The sequence below is a fragment of the Neolamprologus multifasciatus genome, chromosome 4 (genome assembly GCF_963576455.1).
Source record: "Neolamprologus multifasciatus chromosome 4, fNeoMul1.2, whole genome shotgun sequence".
NCBI classification, from domain to species: domain Eukaryota; kingdom Metazoa; phylum Chordata; class Actinopteri; order Cichliformes; family Cichlidae; genus Neolamprologus; species Neolamprologus multifasciatus.
Window position 1 is genome coordinate 18406496 of NC_140442.1, and position 22752 is coordinate 18429247.

The 22752-nt window shown below is 39.5% G+C and overlaps 1 protein-coding gene and 1 long non-coding RNA gene across 13 annotated transcripts in view; both read left to right on the plus strand.

Annotated features, from left to right (window-relative positions):
* The first annotated feature begins 4486 nt into the window (after positions 1 to 4486).
* cacna1aa (calcium channel, voltage-dependent, P/Q type, alpha 1A subunit, a) overlaps positions 4487 to 22752 on the plus strand; it is an 85567-nt gene continuing 67301 nt past the window's right edge. For 6 of the 12 annotated variants that reach the window (XM_085157693.1, XM_085157697.1, XM_085157694.1 and 3 more), the window contains exon 1: positions 4488 to 6514. In XM_085157693.1, the coding sequence (XP_085013819.1) occupies positions 6184 to 6514 (331 nt within the window). In that variant the 5' untranslated portion in view covers positions 4488 to 6183. Of the gene's footprint in view, positions 6515 to 22752 lie in introns of all 12 variants that reach the window. The other 6 variants (XM_085157688.1, XM_085157690.1, XM_085157691.1 and 3 more) reach the window with 2 other exon arrangements.
* LOC146520255 (uncharacterized) lies at positions 6521 to 20880 on the plus strand. Its single transcript, XR_014873823.1, has 2 exons — positions 6521 to 6892; positions 6923 to 20880. It is a non-coding gene; the product is annotated as an uncharacterized LOC146520255 (long non-coding RNA).

Sequence of the window (22752 nt, forward strand, 5' to 3'; positions counted from 1 at the left end):
TCCATCATTTTTTAGCAGGTTGACGAATAATTCTGTCCTGATTATTCATCTTCCCTCTTTGACTAAAGTCAAACTTAATTTGGTTGTTGCCTGTTGTGCAGAATCATTCTTTTCTTTTCAAAGATGTCCGTGTTGTCCATTTTTATGTATATTCTACAGTGCTGTGCAATTTGTATATGCACAAACATACATAACAGGTAAAAACATTGTTTCTGTAGTTCTAACACCTCCTGCTTTTCAATTGTTTTCTTCTTTTATGCTTTTGCAAGAAGCAAAAAGATGCAATTTAAAATTTGTTCATCCCTTGAGTTGAGGTGACATTTTGATGCTTGGATAATTCTGGGGTCAGTGTCCACAGAAAACAAACAACAACAACAAAGATTCCTCTAAAATGGTGAGGTACAAGGATTGGACTGACAATAAAATTCCTCTAAAATGGTGAGGTACAAGGATTGGACTGACAATAAGTAAAAAGCAGCCATTGTCCAAAGAAAAACTTTGATCTTAACAAAACCTGGAGTACTATTGCTGCAGACCAGGACAAATTCAAGACAGTATTAAAAAAATGAGGCATATGTTGAGACTTTTGCACAGATTTTTGACCCCACACTGAATTTAAAACACTGCCTGAAGTTCTAAATAAGCAGTCAGCATACTGCACTGACAATTACAAGCACTTAACAGGAAAAGTATGCGGGATAGTTGTGATATTTAACTTGATGGATTAAAAAACAATGCCCCACTGACAGATATGAACAAAGTCAGCATCTTTACCATTGCACCTTTTTATGAAATTAATTATTACTTTTATAATTATTAATATTAATTATTAATTATTACTGTGCCCAAAACGTCTTTCTTCCACTAAATGAGAAAGGTAAGGAAAAACGTGTGGTTTCAGTCGTAGAAGTAAAATCACAATAAAAACAGCCTGTTTATCATTTACCGCAGTCTTTTTTTATAGAGACAGTTCATGTGCTCTGGTGAGGTAACAATGTTTTGTGCATGGGTGGCCTTGGTGTTGTTGCTCCGCAGTGCTTCTTATGCCGGCTGTGTGGAATAACAGGTTTGGACAGAAGGATGCTGCTCCTTAAAGCCTCTGGCACTGAACGGCAATAGATAATTTCACAGATCAACACACACAAGTGTAAATACACACATTTATGAACAAACACACACAACATGGAACAGTCTAGAAGTTTTGGAAAGACAATGTTTCAAAAACAAGATTCAAATGACAATCATTAGTAACGTTATTTAAATGCTAACGCACATAACTCACAAGAAGGAAACATAACAGCCGACACAGAGTATAATTATCTTATTACGGTAATAATGATTAATGAATACATCATTGTGTTAACTAATCCCAACTCTGCATTTTGTCACAAGTTATAAGGCATAACGTCTTTGCCAAACTCATTTTCTCATGTTTATTTAGAACAATAGGTTTGTGGTTTTGAATCTTGGCCAGGGATTCATTCACTAAGGATCCCCAGGCTAGGCCCTGCATGCTACTCCAGCCTACCTTGGGCAAGGGGTAATCAAGGGACATTGCCTGGCTTAACAGGTTCCATGTTAGGTGTTGAGAAACCGGGACATATTGATGAGAAGTGGGCACATATGTACAAGAACTGAGAAGATCAAATTGATGGAATGCAACTAAGTTAGCTGACCCAGTGAGATCAAGGATTCAGATAGAGGAAGTTCGGGACATGTGCGGGAAGATGTTAGTCAATTAAGTGAGGTGCAGAAGGGCATCATGATGGACAGGTCGAGAATGAAAAGAAAGTACAACAAGATGTTCATAGCAGAGGCTGAGGCATAGCTCTGGGCACTAGACTGAAGAGATATACCAGACAAGCAGAGGCCAAGAGAATAAACGCTCTTCAAAAATCCATCGAGGGTGTGCTCTCAGGTAAAAGGGTAGAATAGCACCAAGGCAGACCCAACAAGAGCTAAAAATGACAAATACTGGAAAAACATCTGTGAGAAGGAGGTGTCACACAACAAATGGTTAGCGCCCCTAAGAGCAGACCACAGCAACCTCCAACAACAAGTCTCCAGAATAAAGAAAGGACCTGACATGATCCGTACCTACTGGCTGAAGAAGCTAACAGATCTCCATGATCACTGAGCACAAATATATGGTCTACTAACAGCAGGTTCTCATCCACACAGAGCAGAACAGTTCTGATCATGAAGGATCCCAACAACTACTTGGCCATTACCAACCTCTCCACTACATTGAAGCTCTTCTCAGGCATCGTAGCAACCAAGCTGAGTAGGCACATGAGTAATACATGAGCACAGCTCAGAAGGGCATTGCAAGTAACACCAAAGGGCCAAAGCACCAGCTCCTGGCTGACAGAGCAGTACACAAGACTCTAAGGCAGTATCCAGGCAGACCAACTTGGGCACTGCCCAGAGTGACTACAAGAAAGCCCACAACTCAGTGCCCCTGCACATGGATACTGGAGTGCTTGGCGTTAAAAAAAAAGAAAAACTTATTTTATCTGGTTTCTTTTAAAATAATCCAAAGATGATTTGTTTGTCTTTTCTTTTAAAATACACTAGATCTAATCATTAATAAAAAAAAAATTGATGCAAAATAGAGAATTACAGCATATTGTTTTCCTTTGAAACTGTCACTCTCCTGTACTACTTACATATATTTTAAGTAAAAATATGAACCTGTGTGTATTTGAGGTCAGACTCAAATACACACAAATGGCCTAATTCTAGAAAAATGAAATAGTAAAATTTGAGAAATTATAAATTTGGAAGTACTACAATTAACTTTTCTTCTTCTGCTATGCTAATGTTTCAGGACTTCCTTCATGATACAAATATCTTTGTGTATTTGTGAAAATCACTTTACTCCCAATCGCCTAAATCATAACTATCATGAATAACCTCATCCTTAGCCTAAGTAAAGTAAATACATCCCCTCACAAAAGGATACTGCAACAGACAGAAAGATTGTAAGAAAGAAAATGGTAGAAACAAGCAAACAAAGCAACAAAAAAACAAGAAGTTAATTGAAGAATTACGCTGAACTGCAGTTAGCTGAGTATAATCACTAAGACTAAGGTGGTAGTAGAAAAATAGCCCGAAACAGCTTCAATTGCTAGAAAAGGGGTATGTAATGGATTGTGGCTAAATAAATGAAGGTAATACATTGCAATTTGTATATACGCGTACAAACATGAACCATGTTGTCTGAAGTGACATCTCCCTGTGAGTCAGATTAGAATGAACTAGCGCAATCGTGCAGGTTTGTAACACTGGGGCTTTGTCAAAGTAAAATACCAACAAAACAAAAGAACAGTAAAAAATGTATCTACCAGTATATCGATGCTTCTAATCAGCATTTAAATTTTGTATTCCTGCATGCCCTTGAGGACGGGTCAGTATCTCTAATGGCCGAATTCTTTGCTTAAGTGCACACAGAGCAAAACGATCCCCTTCTGACATATTCGATAGGCGTTTAAGGTGGCAAAGTATCGACTGGCTTTCACACGTGCCGCACGCCTCTGCTGATACGGTTTGTTAGATTTGCCAGGCACCCTTAAATCTCTATATGCTAGATCATTTCCCATTCACTGACACGGCTATGTGTGGAGTCAATCAATTAGCTCACATACAAGGGGATGTTGTCCTGGACCAGGCTTTGGGCTTCCTCTCTTCTTCTCAGGGGCTTAATATAATGTGGCACCAGCACTTTGCTGAAGGTGTATATTGGGTGATTACATATGACAACAGCTCTGTGCCACCGTTCTCCCGTGTCCACTTGGAGGTTTGCTTTCAAAACGATGTGTTTTAGGTTAAAAAAAGAAAGAAAGAAAAGAAAAAAGAAAGAAATGCTTTAAGGTGGAATGGTGGTGTGTGCAGAAATGTTGTCACTGTGAAATAAATCACATCATCTCTCGGCGCCGTCCATCCACCTCCCCTGTCTCCCCTCTGTGTTGTCACTGAAAATATTTGCTGTTTTGCTTGGGCTTTAGCGCAGACCATATGGTCACACCTTCAGCAGGCACCAGTGTTTTCAGTGGAGCGATGATGAAAGCCTCGAGGAGAGGAGAGTGAGGGAGCGATGAAGGCAGGAAAGAAGATCCTAGACTCAGTTTCAGGGAGGAAGGGAGGGAGTGAGGAGTGCTCTCTTCGTCCATTAATTTCCAAATGTCTGTTGCTAAGAATAGCCTGCCCCCCTCCCGCACACACACACACACACACACACACACACACACACACACACACACACACACACACACACACACACACACACCACCTTCCCTAACAAACACACGCAGGATCGCGCGTACACACACTGACGCGCCTTTACTGACGAGCCAGTGTGCGCGCAGTCATCGTCAGCTTGGGTTGCAGCTGTATCTTTGCAAGAGCTGCATAATGCCCCCCCCCCCCCCCCCCCCCCCCAGCATCCTTCCCACCCCGTCGCCGTACGTACATTTGCGCGCGCACAGTTCCCCTTCGCCGCACACGCGCTCTTAATAAAAAAAGACCCTACAATACTTATTTTGAAGAAGACAGACAAGAGTGTCCGCCTCAGTTTGACACCAGCGGGATATCTGTGTTTCAGTTCAGCCGGACAGGGCTATGTAGCCCGAATCACCTTAAAAGAACCAGGCGAGTAGGCGATGCCTCCATCCCTGACACAGGTCTGGAAGTTGGACGCGCTGCGTGCGTCATGTGCTCTGGCTGCAGAACTGAGCAGACTCCCATTCTAGTTCACACAAGCTGAGAGACACCGCGAGGAGCGATTTATTTCATTTATAGACAGACTCGGGCCCGAATCCCAGGGAAACAGTCAGTCCCCTCCCTTTCATCCTGTCACCATCCATTCACCGATCCATCGATCCATCCTGTCCGTTCGTCCCTCTCTCCCTCCCCTTGGGGGCTGCCGGACGAGCAGAGAAGAGAAGAGGCCGTGAGGAACGGACTACTCCAATGAGAGAGAGAGGGAGAGAGCGAGAGGTACGAAGGACGCTCTGCCAGGACATTTGAGCTCATCGGTGCGGACGAAGGTAGACTTTTTTCTTTAAAGGCGGGAATGGTGATGGACTTTCGTACTGCTACACCTAGAATGGCCAAACCAAGATCATGAGAGGGTGTAAAGCGGCGGAGAAGCGACCGTCTTACCCTTGTCTTTGACGCCGTCGCTCGCGTGTCCCTTGCTCGGCTTCTGGATGGCCACGCAGGTGAGGGATAGAAGATGATGGGTGCTGATGAAATCGTTTGAGAAAATTATTCCACCTAAGCTACAGAGTAAGACAGCATTGACACCGATGATTCACGGAAAAACGGTATTTGTTCTGTCTCGTTTCTGCCTTCTGAAATTTCACATTCTGAAATAAGGCTCGTGAATAGCAAATGCCACATTTTTCCGGTCCAAAGGTTTGTCGGAGTGTAGTGGTAAAACAACTGTAAGGTGGCTGGAGCCACGTTATTACCACACACTGTACCAAACATTGCGGATGTTTCAGAAATAAATAAATAATAGTAGCTTTTCCATTTCAATGCCTTTAAGTCTGTGGAAACGCGACTGTTTCCAAAATGCCGACCTGAACGCCAGTGACTGTCGTGGATAGCTGTAAGCTGTTTTATTATTTATTTATTTTTATTTTAACAATCTTATTTATCGAGGCCTGTGTTATACTCGGGCGTTAACGTTGTCAGAGCAAAGACATGAAACGTCCAGCAAGGTGCAGGAAGCTCGGGTGCGCTCTGAGGCAGGCATGTACCGTAGGCAACCTGAAACATTCATGTTAACTCGCTACAGTCTCACCATGATTTCATGTTGGGGGCGAACCCTGCTTTATATGGACATAAGAGTGGACAAAGACTGAGAAACCCCACAGCACTACCCTACAGTGCAACCAGTCAGCCAACCGACCACACATTTAATTTCCTCACACCCACAATTGGCCGTTGGCAGAGACGCACAGAAAAGGAGACAGTACATGGGCGTCCTCGTCTGCTAAAACCAAGCACTGCAAAACTGCTCGCCGGGTGCAGGTGTTCAGCATAAGCTTACAAGACAACCCGTTGTGCATATGAGACGTTCTGATCCAGATGGGATGTAATGTTGTGTGGTTGCACAGTTGAGCATTGGTCTCCTTCTCCGCTGCTTCGTGAAGATTGGCTTTTGGTGTCCAGAGAATGGCGCGGTTCGGAGACGAGGTACCAGCCAGGTATGGCGGAGGACCTGGCGGAGGAGGCCCGGGAGGCCGGGGTGGTAGCAGGCAAGGAGGACCCCATGGACACGGCCACGGACACGGTCATGGGCATGGCCACGGGCATGGCCACGGCCCACCTGCAGGGCCCGGGGCCCAGAGAATGTACAAGCAGTCTATGGCGCAGAGAGCCCGGACAATGGCACTGTATAACCCCATCCCCGTACGCCAGAACTGCTTCACTGTCAACCGTTCGCTGTTCATTTTCAGCGAGGACAACTTCGTGAGAAAATACGCCAAAAAGATCACCGAATGGCCATATCCTTTACCATGTGTGCAGTGGGTAAACGCCTTTATAGGCCTTGCCTACAGGTAGGCCTTTGTGCAGACAGCTGTTTTTAATAATGTTTCACTTTTTTCCCCGTTAAATGAGCTGCAGACTTTACGTTATGTCCCAGTATCAAAGGTGTAACAAGCAGATCCATCCGTGCAAGTCACGAATGAGGTATAGGCTACAGTGGGTGACAGAGGAGTGGCTGGGTGTTTAATTAATAGTCAATTAACGAGGGTGGTTCTGTAACAGTGGACCATTCTGATCACCATTAATCACATTTGTTTGCAATTTCACATCGCAATCCCGCGAGACTTGTTTGATATACGCTTTCTAAGTGGTGTGTGTGTGTGTGTGTGTGTGTGTGTGTGTGTGTGTGTGTGTGTGGTTTGAGTTTGTGGTGGAGGTATAGGGGGCGCATCTGGTTGCTGATGTCAGCATGTACAGTATAGTCACAATGCCCAGCCAGGGTATACAGAAACAGGAGGAAGGAGCAGAGGAGGTGGGGGAACCAAAAGAGAGAAAAGGAATTTAGATTAGTTAAATGTGTGTGTACGTGTGTTCTTGTGGCGACGCACACAAGTTCCCATATCAGCACGATGCAGGTGTTCTATATGATGTGTGTGTGTGTGTGTGAGGCAGAGAGACAGAGGGAGAGAGGGGGGTGGTGGTGGTGGTGGTGGTGGTGGGGGGGGGGGCTGGGGGGGGGTAATAACTCAAGTATGCCAGTGTGAATATAGAAACCTGCAAATTTTGTGGATGCTCATCTTAATCACAGAAGATGCAGGTGTCACTGAATGAATGTGTCATCATTTCACACTGTGTGCGTACGTGCGTGTGTGTGCTTGTGTAGGCCTACTCCAACCACTAAGTGTGACAGTGTTGCATTTCCAGCAATCCCCTGCATTTTCACATTTCTGAAACCAGCAGGTTTCCTAGGGAGAGAAAATGAAAAGTGATTTCGGTATTTTCATTTCCAGGATTTGTGTATGCAGGCATGAATGCATGCAAATGTGGAAGTGAGTTTCTGTGCAACTGTTAATGACAAGAGGGAAAATTGGAGTAATGATTATATTGATCTATGCTGATGCTTGAGCCATGACATAACTACACACACTAATTGGGTTGTTCCCGTGCATAGATACTTAGAGCGCCTCTGAATCATGTCTTAGTGACTAAATGACAGATGTGTTGCTGAGCAAACGCAAGCGTGTGCAGGGATTTTGAGGTTATATGTGTATGTATACATTACCACCGAATCAACAGTTAAGCATACAGTCAACTTGCTTACTGAGAGCATGAATTGTTTTTATTAACAACCACTTGTGCTTTTCCTATTATAGCAAATTGTCTGAAGAAGTCAGTCACTTTACAAACTGTCGTATCCGTTACCAGATAGCTTCACATTATGAAATAAAATATAGTTTCTTTTCTTTTCAGTTTGTTTTGATTTTTTTCTCCCGAGCATATTTGGTAGTGCCTGCAAAGACAACGCTAATGAAGACAGGAATGCTTATGGCCGGGCATTATTCACTTTTTGCTTATTTTATTCCTTCATCAGACTTTGTAGCAGACTGTAGAGATAGACCAAATGAGAAGAGTGGTATTCACAGTCACATGCAAAACCACATACACTGCAGTTCATTGTTAATGCCAACGTTCTTAGGCCACAAAGACACCCCAATCCTAATTATTATTATGTAAATAGCTGTAAAGCCGATGATAGAAGCTGATTTTTCTCAGTTTTATGTAATTCTGTGTGCCATGGTTGAAGTTTTTGCCTCCCTCTGTAGTTGTTTTGCATTCCTTTGTGGTCACGTTGGATCTCTTTGAAACCATTTAGAATCATTTTGCATGTCTCTGTCCACATTTTGTGTCTTGTGTGATTCATTTGCATTTTGTGCATTTTTCTTGTTATTTTAAAATTTGAGCTATATTTGAGTTTTTAACAAAAAGCTAGCTTTTTCTTATTTAAAAAAGGGGAAGGGGTTGAGAGACCTGATGATGTCACATGCAAAACCACCACCCAGTGTAAGTTTTGTGCCACAGCTTCCATAAATTAACAGTAATAGAATTAACTAAATATTTTTTAATGTCTCTCTAATGAAAATCCATCAGTATGCGTAAACTATTTAATCCAAATCATATTTTTAATGCTAAAACATAATTATTGTTGTTGCCCGTGAATTTTCAAATGCGTTGTTTTATAGAAAAGCAGAAGAAATAGTGAAACACACTTTTTTTATTAAGATGCCAAACTACAGTTACCTACCTTTCTGAACAACAACAAAAAAAAGTTTTATTATACATGATTAATTTCTGACTTTCATAAGAAGTCCAGTGTGGCGGCTCAAATTTGTGTATAAATATAAAGGCACTTTTTTGTTTGCCTAATAACAATACAGCTTTTAGACTTAAACAAGTTTTTTCACCTACTTCTAAAACAGTTGTGGTTTTTAAGACAGGCAGCCCAATAAATCAGCTAAGCACTTAAACTTTTAAATGGTTTTGTTTTTGTTACGGCAGCATTGGAGTGTTGGTTTACCTTCCGATAATTACTTACTTATTGTTAATTGTGAGGTGTACCTGTTTTCTCTGGAAGCTCCTGTTTCCCCTTCTGTCTGCAAACATTTTAAATGACAGAGCTTTACCTGGGCATAAGGTTGACTCAATAACCAATACATACACAACATTAAATTAAATCTACTACATAAAACAACAGTGAATGCTGCTCACGAAATGTAATTTTAAAGTATATTCATGTATAGAGTAATTGATGAATTTGAACCTGCAATACATGCAAGTGTTGCATGCTGAGTTATTTGGTAGATTTAACTGACTGTTTTTTTCCGAGTGCAGACTGAAACAGCTTTTTGATTCACCAGACGTGTGAGTCTCAGTGGACTCACTAACAGGTCGAATCGTGACCGGCGGCTTTATTTAGTTGTGAACTGAGCCCGTGGGAGTGCCACATAAATAACTGTTCTCTCACGTGCGCATTTACATACACTAGGCTAATATTTGGTCATTTAAATAGAAATAGCATCATGGGGTACAGTCTCAATACTGTGTCATTTCATTTTTATAAAAAACATCAAACTGTGAATAGTTTAGCAGTAGTGCTCAGATACGATTTAATCCTAACTTTTTTCCTTTTGTTACAACAATATTTATCTGAAAAATAATGGTAAAATGATATGGTAAAGAGAGGGATATCTAATATGTCGTTCCATAAGTGTTCAATTTGAAATATATGAAGTGTGAAGGTCATAGCATATGATTCACATCATTTATAGTCATAAATTCAATGACCCCTCACGGACCCTATGGATAGGGGCATTGTCATCCTGGAAGAGATCACACCCAACAGGATAGAAATATTTCATCCCAGGGCAACGGTGATCACTCACAACTTCAGAGTGATTTGCAGTGATCTCCCTCTAAGGGAGGTCTCAAACAAGCCAGAAAAAGCCTCCCGTAACATACCAGTCTTACCAGATCCCCTCACTGTTCTACAATTTCCCTTTAATTCGTCACCAATCTATAAATTAAACTAATTTTCTAAACAATAAATGCATTTAGAGATATACATTTTAGCATTAACTATATTTTACAAATAATGTCAATTACTATCAAACAAACAAATCACAAGTGACAAAATTCTTTCTACCAAATTTATATAAAAAATGTGTCATCTTTCAGAGCTTCAGACTTCAGTCCATAGGTTGGTTCCACTGGGCAAGTGTTGGAACTTAGGAGTCACAGGACACAGGAACTCTTTGGTTGCTAATTAAATGACTGCTGTGGGTTATATATTGATAGGAAAGTGTGAGCTACTTAACAGTGAATAGTTAATTCCACCAGAATAGTAATGGCAAACCCCACACACACTTTGCTTAGACTTTTAGGGGCTGATTGACATCATACACACGCTTATAACCATTTTTGAAAATAATTGGTATCATTGAGTATCTTTGGCAGCACAATGTCTGCAGTTTTAACAAGGTAATGTGTGCAGTCACAGTGAGTCAGCTAGCTAGAAGTGAGTAAGGCTAGTTAGCATAAAAAGTTAGTGTAAAAAGTTGGTACCGGAACAAAGGTAACCGTTAAAACTGAGCTGGCAACAATTCAGTGTCAAAGACTTAAATGTTATCTTGTGGAGGCTCTTTCTGGTGTGTCATAACAGTTAAGAGCTGAAACAATAGTAATTAAATTACATTTTAGTCGTATTCATCAATAAACAATCCTGTATTTGAACAAGTATTATGAATTATTCTGTCGCAATAATGTCTGTACCTGAAATTACTGCACAATGCATGTTAGAGCATATAGCAGAGGAAAGCTGAAACTAAAAGGGTCATCTAATAGGAATGACCTTGTCCAAGGGTGTCAGGTGTCACCCAATGAGATTTTGTAAACCCTGCAAATGCATTTTCACGTAATTCATTTTTTTCTGTTTAAGTAATGTGTCGTGCTGGGTCAGCTTAGGTAATCTACATCTATGCATTACACACTAATTTTTTAACATGTGCAGACAAACACATATACACACTGACGCAACTTTACAAGTAGATACTGCATGTACACCATATGGTGCCATTGCATCATCATCGTCAATTGTTTTTTTGTTGTTTTTTTGTAAATAGAGAAGTCTATATGCAGTATATTCTATCTATAGCAACACTGTTCTCACAAAATGGAACACAAATTATGCCTTTTAATAATCTTAATGTGGGCGTGAGGGATATTTAAGAATTTAATATCTCTTAATATTTTGTTGCTATATATAATGTGTAAAACTCAGTATTCAGAACTCTGTAACCTGACACGTTGCCTGGGCATCCAGTGCCATTGAAGATTTTCTTCAAACATTCTGCATACGCTGTAGGTGCCATTATCAGTCGTGCTTATGTTTATTATATATGTTTACACCTATTTTTCTAATGATGGTTCCTTAATTTCCTTGCACAAATGGTGAAATATTCAACATCTAAAAGTTTTATTTATATACAAATGCATTTACCAGATTTTTAATAGTATTAATAGAAACAATTAATTTTTTCAGGGTCTGTATATGCTGTAAGGCAATGGTGTGCTTGTGCTCTGTGTTCATGCCAGTACTCTAAAGGGCATTTTTAAAATCATATTATAGTTTTGACTATAGTTCTGACCATTAAAGATTGGCAAATTTGGCCTTTTTGTGGGGTGGGTGGCTTAATAAAAGCTTAATAAAAGCTTTTTAAGAAGCTTTTATTAAGACATTAAGACATTAAGACATTAAGACTTTTATTAAGACATGACTAATACTTTGGTATCAATTCAATAGCAAAATTCAGGAAACAGTGTATTTGTTTTTTCTGTGGTATTAAAAGTGTAACAGATGCTGTAAAGACCATAGATACTGGGTGGCTGAGGCTGGTGCAATGAAGATTCTTGGAAGGAATTTTTTAACAGTGCTATATGAGATAGTTGCACCATTGGTTTTGTTTTTGCAGAACACTTAATTCGTTCAAATTTTAGTCAAATTTAATGAGCTTTATTGGCTTTTGTGTTTCTTTAATGACAGAGGTTGATAATTGATAAAAAAAAAAAAAAGTACATTTTTAAATAGTCTTATAGCCGCACGAATCACAAAGGAACATATAAGAAGTAACACATATGACTTATCAAGAACATAATCCATCCCCCCAATAAAGGATGGGCTGCATTCATCAAATACATGGTACAAAACTAATAAGAAAAAGCACAGGGCATTTTGTAAAATCTCTTGGATTGTTGATCAAATGCACATGTACTTGTGGGCAGCTTTAGGGGGCATAGGAAGAAAGACAAACCATTAATAAAGCAGTTATAGCAGTTTCATTCCCTATATCTTGCAAACACACCAAATTGTGCATGGAAAAATGGAAAACAAGTTGTAGACTTGCAAAAAGTGTTTGCACACTGGCAGGAACAACATAAATATAAACTTTTCGATCTTAAGATCTGTAGAATTTATTCTGGGAGGATTTGAATTGTTAAGATTGTGAAAATGCTTGTGTTCTGAAATTTGCAAAATTCTGTTACGTTACATCCCTAATGCACATCATCGAGTGGACTTTGAAGCTTTAAATTGTGTTTTTGCAGACAGTTGCCAATGTGGTACCTAAAGGAAAACTCTAATAACAAACAAATAAAAATGATTACCTACATCATTTAAAAGGCTATAAAAATATAAGAAATAGAGTGTGGAAGTGCTTTAAAAATTTTCATACTTTTGTAGGACAGCCTGATTGAAGTTTCCTACATTTGCTGACATATGCTGTTTGGTATGATATTTTATTAATTGCCTTTTGGGAAACCCACTGGGATTTTTTAGGAGTGTCTGTCTGAGTTCTGCACTGAGACATACAGAGAAAAGCAGGAACTTGTACTTACTGTTTATACAGTGTCAATGTGGTCCAGGGAATATGGAGCTTTTTTCCACAAACAAAAAACAAAGTTATTTTTTGTCAGTCGAAAGTCAAAATTTGGGGCTAAATTTTTAAACTTTCAGGTAATTATCTCAAAAATGTGATTTATTAAGTCAATCTAATAACAATAATAATAATAATAGTAATTATTATTAATAGTAATTAATTCGGACTCCTGGATGGCCATTTTTAGTAGCTGCAACACGCTTTCTTTGTGAACATGAACATTTTGTAAGCCGATAATCATTGCAGAGTCATAACTCTTTACTAGCTTTCCTCCAGACTGCTACTGTTAGCTGATAGCTAAAAACACCAGCTTAATTTTGTAGATACTGGACAGCCATCTCTTTGCTGCCTATTTGTTTCTCTTTCTGTCATTTGATACAGATGTACTTCTCATATGGGTTGGTTTTTTTTTCTTCTTTTTTAAAAAAATCCAGTGTGGTTATGTCCAAGAGTTCGTCTTTCACATCAGGCCAGACTAAAAATAACAGGAGCTGCTTGAAAAGAGCACTTTTCACTGATGATACACTGCCCTCCTTTCTTTAGCTCTCTTTCCTTTTATGTCCTCCAGTTCACATAGAGGTCTCATTGTAGCCACGCTGCTAACAAAAAGCTAAAATAGCAAGTCTTTGTTAAGAATGTGTTTTTCAAATGTCTTAACCTGTTGTGTTAGGTTAGGTTACAGTGTTAAGATGAGGTAAAAGGCTGTTTCAGCTCTCCAAAATAACCCTTTTTTTGGACTCTTGCACTTTTGTTGTAATCAGCAGTATTTTTTGCTCTGCCTTGTCGGCTGGTTGGTTGGGGGGACATGACTTGGAAAGTATACTTAATTTTGGGTGTAATTAAAGATGTTGCTTTTTTAAGGATCCTTATTTTAGAACTGCAAACACGGTGTATTGGCAGCAATAAGAGGTAGTTTAAATCACACCCACACATACTTACAAATACAAAATTGAATATGTGAATCCCAAAAGTGAAAATCAAATATTTGGTTCACCAGAGAGATTGACAATGGGAAGACAGAAGCAGAGAGAGGAGGGTGGAAGTCAGTAAGCCTAATGAGAAACAATGGAGAGAGACAACCAAACTGCCTGTCTGCATATAAATCATTTAACACAAAGTGCTGGAGAGACAAACACTCTGGGACGGCCTGCTTGAATGCAGCCTGGACTTCAACGCAAACTTGCTTTTGTCACTCAGACAAGCATTGCACTGAGCAGCTACATGCCGAAAGCTAACATTGCCCTTATCTTAACCAAAACACCAAGTCTTAACCATAAATGGTATGTGGGAACATTTTTGTCCCCACGACATCCCTAAATGTTGAGTAACATGCACACAATGAGAGCTAATGCCAATCCTTCCCTCTCTTTCCCTTCGTCTTTCTCTTTTACTCTTTTTCTCACTCACTTTGATTAATAGGATGTGATGTTTTGTCATCTCCTCTCACGTTTCACTACCTTTACTTTTCTCATTTGCTCAATTCCTGTCCATCATGCTTTCCTTCTCCTTCTCACCATCATTGTTCCTCTCATTCCTCCCACTGCATCGTGCCCTTTGCCTAACTGGCTGCTTGAGCCTTTTGCTATGTTAGTCTAAAAATGTTAACGTTTTGACAGCTGCAACTTCATTCTCATTTAGTTTACTTACTGTTCCTGTTCTGCTCATGCACATGTATACCTTTCTTCATACCTTTATGAATCAATCGATATTTTTGGAATATTTATAAAACAGTGGTTTAAACGGGTGTGCTCTGCTGATATTGATCATCTGCAGGGCATGATATATGGTTTTTCATAGAAGTAGGGAACACTGAGTTCTCTGTGAGTTCTCTCTGACTTTTTCCATTGTCTACTTTTTTCAAGCTGAAGACAACAGATAGCACAGTCCTTTTTGGAACAAAATTGTTGTACAAAATACTTAATTTCTTTTTTTGAACTGTTCTTTTTGCGGGGTGAAATATTGTGCACCACACATTTTCAGTCACTTAAAACATGAGTGCACAACTTTGAATTTATTTTGGATTTTCTCAAATCCACAAAGGGCCAAAGGTATATGTACAGGCTCCAATATATGCATATACTCACTTAAATCTTTTGATAATTGGCACTGAAGTTTCTACGATGTCTTTTAACTTGACAAGGCTAAGGCCTATTAACTTCTCATTAGTGATCATGATTGACTACAACTGGCAGTTTGCTCCTTGGAGCATAAAAGGGATTTGCTTAACAGCACTAACTGGATTGTCCAAAACTCAGATAAATGAAAAAGTTCAAGGAAGTCAGTGACAATCTGTGACACAGAATGGTAAAGTTACGCAACTAAACAACTGCAGATTCAAGATCAGTTTCCACTTTCCTCAATGTCTGTAAGAAGACCCAAACTATCACAGTCAGATGAGAGAAAATTGTTTAAAGAGCAGCCCAGGAACCACCACGGCTCAAGCTTGTCTGAAACTGGAAACAGCTGAAACACCCGTTTGAAACTCAGAGAAGTGAGTTTTACATTGCCACGGACTGAAAGGGTGCCCAACAAGTAAGAAGCCGCTGCTCCAAGATCAACACCTTGAAGCTCAACTGAGATTTGTAGCTGTCCATGTGGACAGGTCAAATGTCTTCTAGAGAAAATTCTTTAGTCTGCCAAGACAAACATTGAGGCAAAATTACAAAAAAGGTATGTTTGGAGGAATAAAGGTGAAACATTCCTAATCTAAGAATTCTGTACCAAATGGTGGTAACAGCATCATGCTCTGGGACTGCTTTGCTGCCAGTGGTACTAGTGCATTGCATAAAGTGGATAGAATAATGGAGGAGGAGGACTACCTTCAAATTCTTGAACTTCTCTTCAGATCAACAGTTGAAACTTGGACAATAGTGATTGTTTCAAACTGACAATGGGCACAAAAAGACATCAAACTTGGTTTTGGAATGGATAAAGCAGGCTAACATTAAGCATCTGGAATGGACTTCCCAAAGCCCCAACCTCAACTCTATTGAAAATGTATAGACTACATTTAAAAGCTGCCAGGAAACTCATTTAAATGCCAGTTATGCCAAAAAGAAACATCAAATATCCAGCCAGAATTATGCCAGGAGCTTGTTGGTGGCTACCAAAAGCTTTTGGTCAAAGTGCAAGTAGCTACAAGACAGTTAACCAAATATCATTGGAGGCGTATGTTTATATTTGAGCCTGTGTGCATAAGTTTGACCTTGTGTGGATTAGAGATAATACATTAAAACTTGTGTAAGCAGTTTTTGTTTTTTCTTCTTAAAGTTGTTAAAGATCTATGCTGTGCAGTCATTCCACACTCAAAAAAGACCAGCTCATCAGAAGTTCTAGCTTACCATGCCCTTACTTCAAGTAAGCTAAATGGGGTGACAGATCACAGAGAGTAAATGATGCATGTAAGCTACATTATTTCTCATATGGTACCAGTGAGTGCTATTTTAATATATTGTCAATGAGCAATTGCTGTTTAGCAGCTAGCTGTGTGACAGAGATTTGGGTCTTTAAGTGAAATCCCCCAGTGCTAAACACCATCATGTTTTTGATTTAGATTTTTTTTACCTCTTCGGTCATATTGTATCACTAGCGCTCGGCTTTAAATGTATTAAAAGACACAGACAATTCACAAAAACTACAGCTCACTTGTTAGCTAATGTATCTTATGAGCCTACAGTTGATGCTAGCTGTTTAAAACACATGCAATGAGCTGAAAATACTATCAGAACGCTTACACCCACTAATGACAATGACAGCCAATAATACATTATTTTTTAAGTAGACAATATTAATGGTGATTTGGTGCTCTTTCGCTGGTGTAGACTAGACACTCTCTCTCTCTCTCTCTCTCTTTGTGTCACCCACTATGTGCAGAGATGCACATAGTGGGTGCTGCTGTTCTGCTGTTCCATCAGTGCCTCACAATTAGTGATATAGCAGATCGATACCACTACATTAATAGAGTGCTAAACCTCCCCAGCCCCCCATTAGTTAAGGTACTTCCTTAACTGCTCAATGGGGTCAAGATCTTGTGGCTGTCCTGGTCACTCTGTTATTGCAGCATATCAGCTGATTGCCTCTATTCTAAATACTTTTCGCATAGATTGGTACTGTGCTTCAGTTAATTGTATATGATTCATATTTTGCTGAACAAATCTTCTACTTTACCATTTGAAAAACAAAACCACACTATCTAATTTCAATTTCATGAAATCCTGTTTTTTTGTTTGTTTGCCCCCCTCCCCCAATCAAAACAAGAATAAACAGCTGACCAACTATGAATCTGGACAACCATCCTTTATCATAATATTTATCTATGAATGTGAATGAAGGACCCTAAGCCTGTTGATCACAAATCTGTTTGCCTATCCATGTTAACTGTATGCAGATAAAATTGTTTCTCTTTTTCTTTCTCTTTTACTTTTCATCCCCGTCTCCTTTCCCTTCAGAGTTTTCTTATTTCCTTTTCTCTCAACTCTGCGTTCAGGCTCTGCTGAATAATTCAGTCGCAAGTTCGGACGTGTGCGCGTGTGTGTTTGCGTTAGGTGTGTCTCTCTGAGAATGTGTCTATGTCTGCGAGTGTGTGTGTGTGTGTATGTGTGGAGGGGTACAGTGACGTGGGGAAGAGCTATTTTTGGGATTTGGATACGTGAAGAGAGAGAAAATAGAGAGAGAGAGTCTGTGATGGATTGATTTTTTCATGCTCATGTTTTTTGGTCACGTGTAGCAGCTGATACTACACAAACCCTGCTGGAAACCTGCACTCTACCTGCAGGGCGTGCTGGCATACGCTCAAGCTTGCACATTCGCGAGCACGCTTTGGTTGTGAAAAGCAAGTGAGTTCTCACTGTTAAATCAGCAAGTGCCATTCGATACACAAACAAACTTCTCATTAACATAATGTAAAAGAAAAAAAAGGGAAAAAAAGAAAAGAAAGTCAAATGCTGCACTTTACATAGAGCGCAGACACACATACACACACAGCACCGTCAGCATCTTGTACAAAGTGACAACTCGGCTGTGTGTGGGTGATGAGGGAGAGGAGGCAGTGGCAGGGGTGAGATGCGGGCACAACATATGCTGTATGGAATAAACACGGAGGGAGAGTGGGCGGCTGTGAGGCTTTACACACTGAATGATGCTAAGTGAGAGTAAGAGAGGCCAAGCAGGGCTAAACAGGCCTTTGGGTGCTCCCATTCGTTTGGCAAAGCAATCAAAGCTGTGTCAAATGTAAAATGTAAAACCTTTATTTTTGGTGCTGGTTGGACCAGCAGCATGAATTTGCTTTAATTCTGGAGGCATATTGTCTCATGTAAAGAGGCTTTGCAGTTAAGGAGGGAGATACTGAAGGGATTATTTAAAATCACAAACTAATTAAAAGACCATTTAGTTTTTATCATTGCTGGATAATTCTTTAAAAAAAGCAAAAAAAAAAAAAAAAAACCCAAAAACTTTAATCCATTCCTGTTTTTTTGTTTGTTTTTTGTTTTACCCAAATCTTCCTAAAAGCAAAACTGAAAGCCCAGATTTGAATTGCTAAAAGAAACATTAACGGCAGTTCATAAGAATCTATTGAAATCGCATAATGGTGGACTAAAATGGAGCACTTCAGCCGTGTCTCTTATCTTTAGGGCAGCTGATTATCAAAATAATTAGATCGGTTTTAACCACACTGCTTAATCCTATTCATTTGACCAAATCAGTGCTTCTGAGAGAAAAGTGATAAGGAAGTGAAGAAATGAGGAAATGATTTGAGCTGTTTTGCCACTGCTGCATAATGGAACAGGACCCAGAGAGAGAGAGAGAGGGAGAGAAGGGGACAGAGGGGAAAGAAGTGAGGGATATAAATAAACTGATAGAGAGAAAAGGGAAGGCTGCTAAGTTACGGTTCAACATCTTCCTGTTTGTCTTCTTGAAAACAACACAAACTCTGTTTGGCACATTTTTGAAAGCCAAATACGTGTTTGCAACACCGGTATTCATAAGTTACTTTGGATGTTTGTCAGCAAGAAAACAAACAACAAATGGTGAATGTAGGATACCTAAAACATGGGCCTCTTTCACATAATGAGAGAAAGAGGCACGGTGCTCATCGTACCCCTCATTTATTCTTTTTTTGTATTTAAGAGTAAAAGTCAAATAAGCCACTATAAACAGTGAAAATATTATGTTTACAAACATTATAAACAGTGCATGCTTTATCAGACATAAAATGAATGCCAGAATTCAAAACAAAAAACAGGCCCATGCTATCACACTTCCTTATCTTAATAGGGAGGCTGGCACCTTCCTAAAGGGTAGCAGCTGGTCTGGACTCCACTGGCAGACAAAAATAGCGTAGTGAAGTGACGTCTAGTGTTGGTGTATGTGTGTCATCATGTGTGCTTGAATGTCAGTATAGAAAAGATTAGATCAGTGGAGGGAGGGGCAGAAGTGTTTAGGTATTGTGATAGCAACACTGTGTGTGCTTTCAAATAATTACAATGATCTAATCTGCACATGTGCTCATTTGGCGGCAATTATTTTTCACAGTATTGTATGCCACTGTACATCTGTGTACGTACAGTACAGTATGTGTGTGTGTGTTAGTAAGTGTGATTTCTGCCACTAACCTAGTTCCAATAGGGCATACAGAAACAAAATACTGCAATACTCTCACACCCCTTTGTTATTCTTTTGCTGTATTCCTGTCCTGCACTCTTAGTCTCTGCCCCCAACCCCCCCACCCCCAACCATGTTGTTGTTTCCCTCCCCCTAATATGCCCTGCCTCCTTCTCTCCCTTTTATTTCCCACCACTCACTCCTTTCAATCATGTCTGTGCCCACAGGACAATTTCTTTCTTTCTCTCTCCTTTTTTTTTTTACTCTGCCTCTCTTTCATTTTAACTCTCCATATATTTTCCTCCTCCCTAACATGCTGGCTCTCGCTGTCTGTGTCCTCATGCTGACGCAGCATCTCTCTTTCCTTGTCTCTCCCTCTCATTCGATATTGAATGGAGATGGCATGATACAGATAGGGATGACTGATGGGTGTGCTCGGTAAGACAAAGGTGGACTGACGAGGGATAGGAAGACGGTGGGAGAAACTAAGCGAAAAGAAGGGAAAGCAAAAGGGAAGAAGACAAGAAAACAATTTGGGAGATGACTGGAAGCGGGGATAGTCGTATGCGAGCACAGACTTGTGTGAGAGAGGAGGCTTAACAGAGTAAGCTGGAAGGAAATATAGGCAAGGGTTTTACCGAGGAAGAGAGGAGGCAGGAGAAAGCAAACATAAGGCCTCTGTGGAATACTCGAGTCTCGAGCCACGCCTCATTTCTTTATGGGAAATGGGTGCAGTGATTTATTGAAATCATGTACGAACATATATGGACATACAGTAGACGACACAAAAATAGAGTTTGTACAATTCTAACAAGCGTGGAAGTCAATATTTGGTATAACCACCTTTATATTGTATTGGTAGTGTGTTTGAGATACTTTCCCGGTGTAATTCCATTCATTTTGACAAGATCTGCAGCACTACTTGTTGGCATGCAGCTCCAAACCATGACAGAGCCTCCACCATGTAGTCGTAGTAGCTGTAGACACTGTTTTACCTCTCTGTGGAAGTCCTCTGTAAATGTTAATGATTACTTGTAGCAAAACAATTGTCTCAATATGGCAATTTTTTTCACAGATTCTGTTAGTTCTGTTAGTAACAAATTGCCTAAAGATACAATTTAAAATTGATTTTTTGTTAAGTTGTCTGTTATGTATAGAAACAACACTTGTTCATCTCTTAAGTTAGGCCTGAATGATTCACAGGTCAGTGTTAAGTGGCTTAATGAACAAAATTGTTCCACTAAAAATGGTCGTGCACAAGGACTGGAGTGGAAATAAGGGAAAAAGCAGCCAATATCCAAAAAGCTTTGAAAAACCTTAAGAAAACCTGGTAAAAACAATGTTTTTGCAGATATATAGATATGTGTGTGTGTGTGTGTGTGTGTGTGTGTGTGTAATTTGGCCTCAGTTGTGGCCTCACTTGCCTTTACTTGGCGAGACATCTTTGTCTGCAACCTACTGCTGTCCCTATTACAGTGTACATACACATACACATGCTGAATGTCAGTAAATCACAGCCCAGTTTATCTATTGCTTTTATTGCAATCAATAAAATATGAAATTTCTCTCTCTCTCTCTCTATATATATATATATATATAGCAATTTAGGAAGGAGGATGATTTACCATTGAATATTTGAGTCATTTCAAATAAGTCATTTACTTATATCCTGGTTTTGCACCATAAGTATCTGTGTATTTTAAAATATATATATATATATATATATATATATATATATATATATATATATATATATATATATATATATATATATATATATAATAGTAATGTAATCCTATAGTCTAATGTAGTGCAAACAAAAAGACAAAAATGTTTTGTCTGAGGTAGTGCTTCTCTTGACTTAGCACTACATCTTCATTGGTGATCAAATAGAGCTGTTAAGGGAGCCACTGTTTATGTCTAGTTGCTTTTACACTTTTCTTAACTTCAATCTCAGACTTTAAGAGAGATTTTAGACACAAATAGTTGCATTGCCCTGTTAAATTAACACTGTCCAAATACCTTAACAGATGGACAGGACTGATAACGTTTTCCTCCAACATTAGCGTTATTATTTTATATTTCGCCCTGGCCACTAGCCGCTGCCGTAATGATAACAGAAGACTAATGTGGCTAATAGATATAAAGATTCATGTTACTTTATTTGTACCTGTAGGTAGGTTTGGTATGCAGTAAGTGAGTCATCCATCCTCACATGCACATTTTCAAAACAAAGCCAGACAATAAACAGCTGATATGCAAAATAAATAAATAAAAGATAACAGAGAATCCACACAGCATCATGTATTTATTATTTCATCAAATTGCTAAAATGAATGGGTGCGCTAGCCAGGTTAACATTTATGACAACTGTTTAATACTTCAGTGTTGTTTAAACCTGTTGAAATATCAAATACTTAATTAGCTTCTAATAAGTGGAGGAATTGCGCACGTGTGTGATCAGTATAAAAGATGGACCCAGCTATCAGTTTCTGATGTCGCATTTTGAAGCCTCGAAATGAGCGTTTCACAACAGGCATATGTAAAGATGGCACGGCTGCTACCAATACTGCTGCAAATGAGTAACTTACCTGATTTTAATATTGATTAGTATCCAAGTATTGATTTTTCTGACAGTCCAATTGCACACACATAACAGAAACATACAGACACGTTTGGTTTTTACATACATCAGCCTTCTTCTCTCTTTCTGCTCCTCTCCCTTCTCTCTCTTTCCCCTTTTCACTCAGCTACATTCATGCACTGTCACGGATTAACACATTCACATGTGTATACATACATTTATATGCATAGCTGGGAGTAAGGAGGCTAATTGAACAGCGCCTTGGGTTTTCTGGTAATGTGTGAAAAGTGGTCAAGCACATGCACACGATCTCAGCACACATAGACACTCACATACATTTAACACATGATGAATGTTCTATAAATAGCTTCTTCGCCCTTTCTGTCTTTTCATTGTTCAGTTTTCCCCTCCCACCCCTGCCATGGGAATGGCTGCTCCCAAAGGAAGCATGGAAGTAGGAAAAAAAGGTGACGAAGAAAGGGAAGGAATAGATTTCGAACATGCCTTTTGTGTATATTTATACACAGTGTGATTTTTCTACTTTAGTTACTTCTTTTGGTCCTCTGATCACTTTTTTTCTTA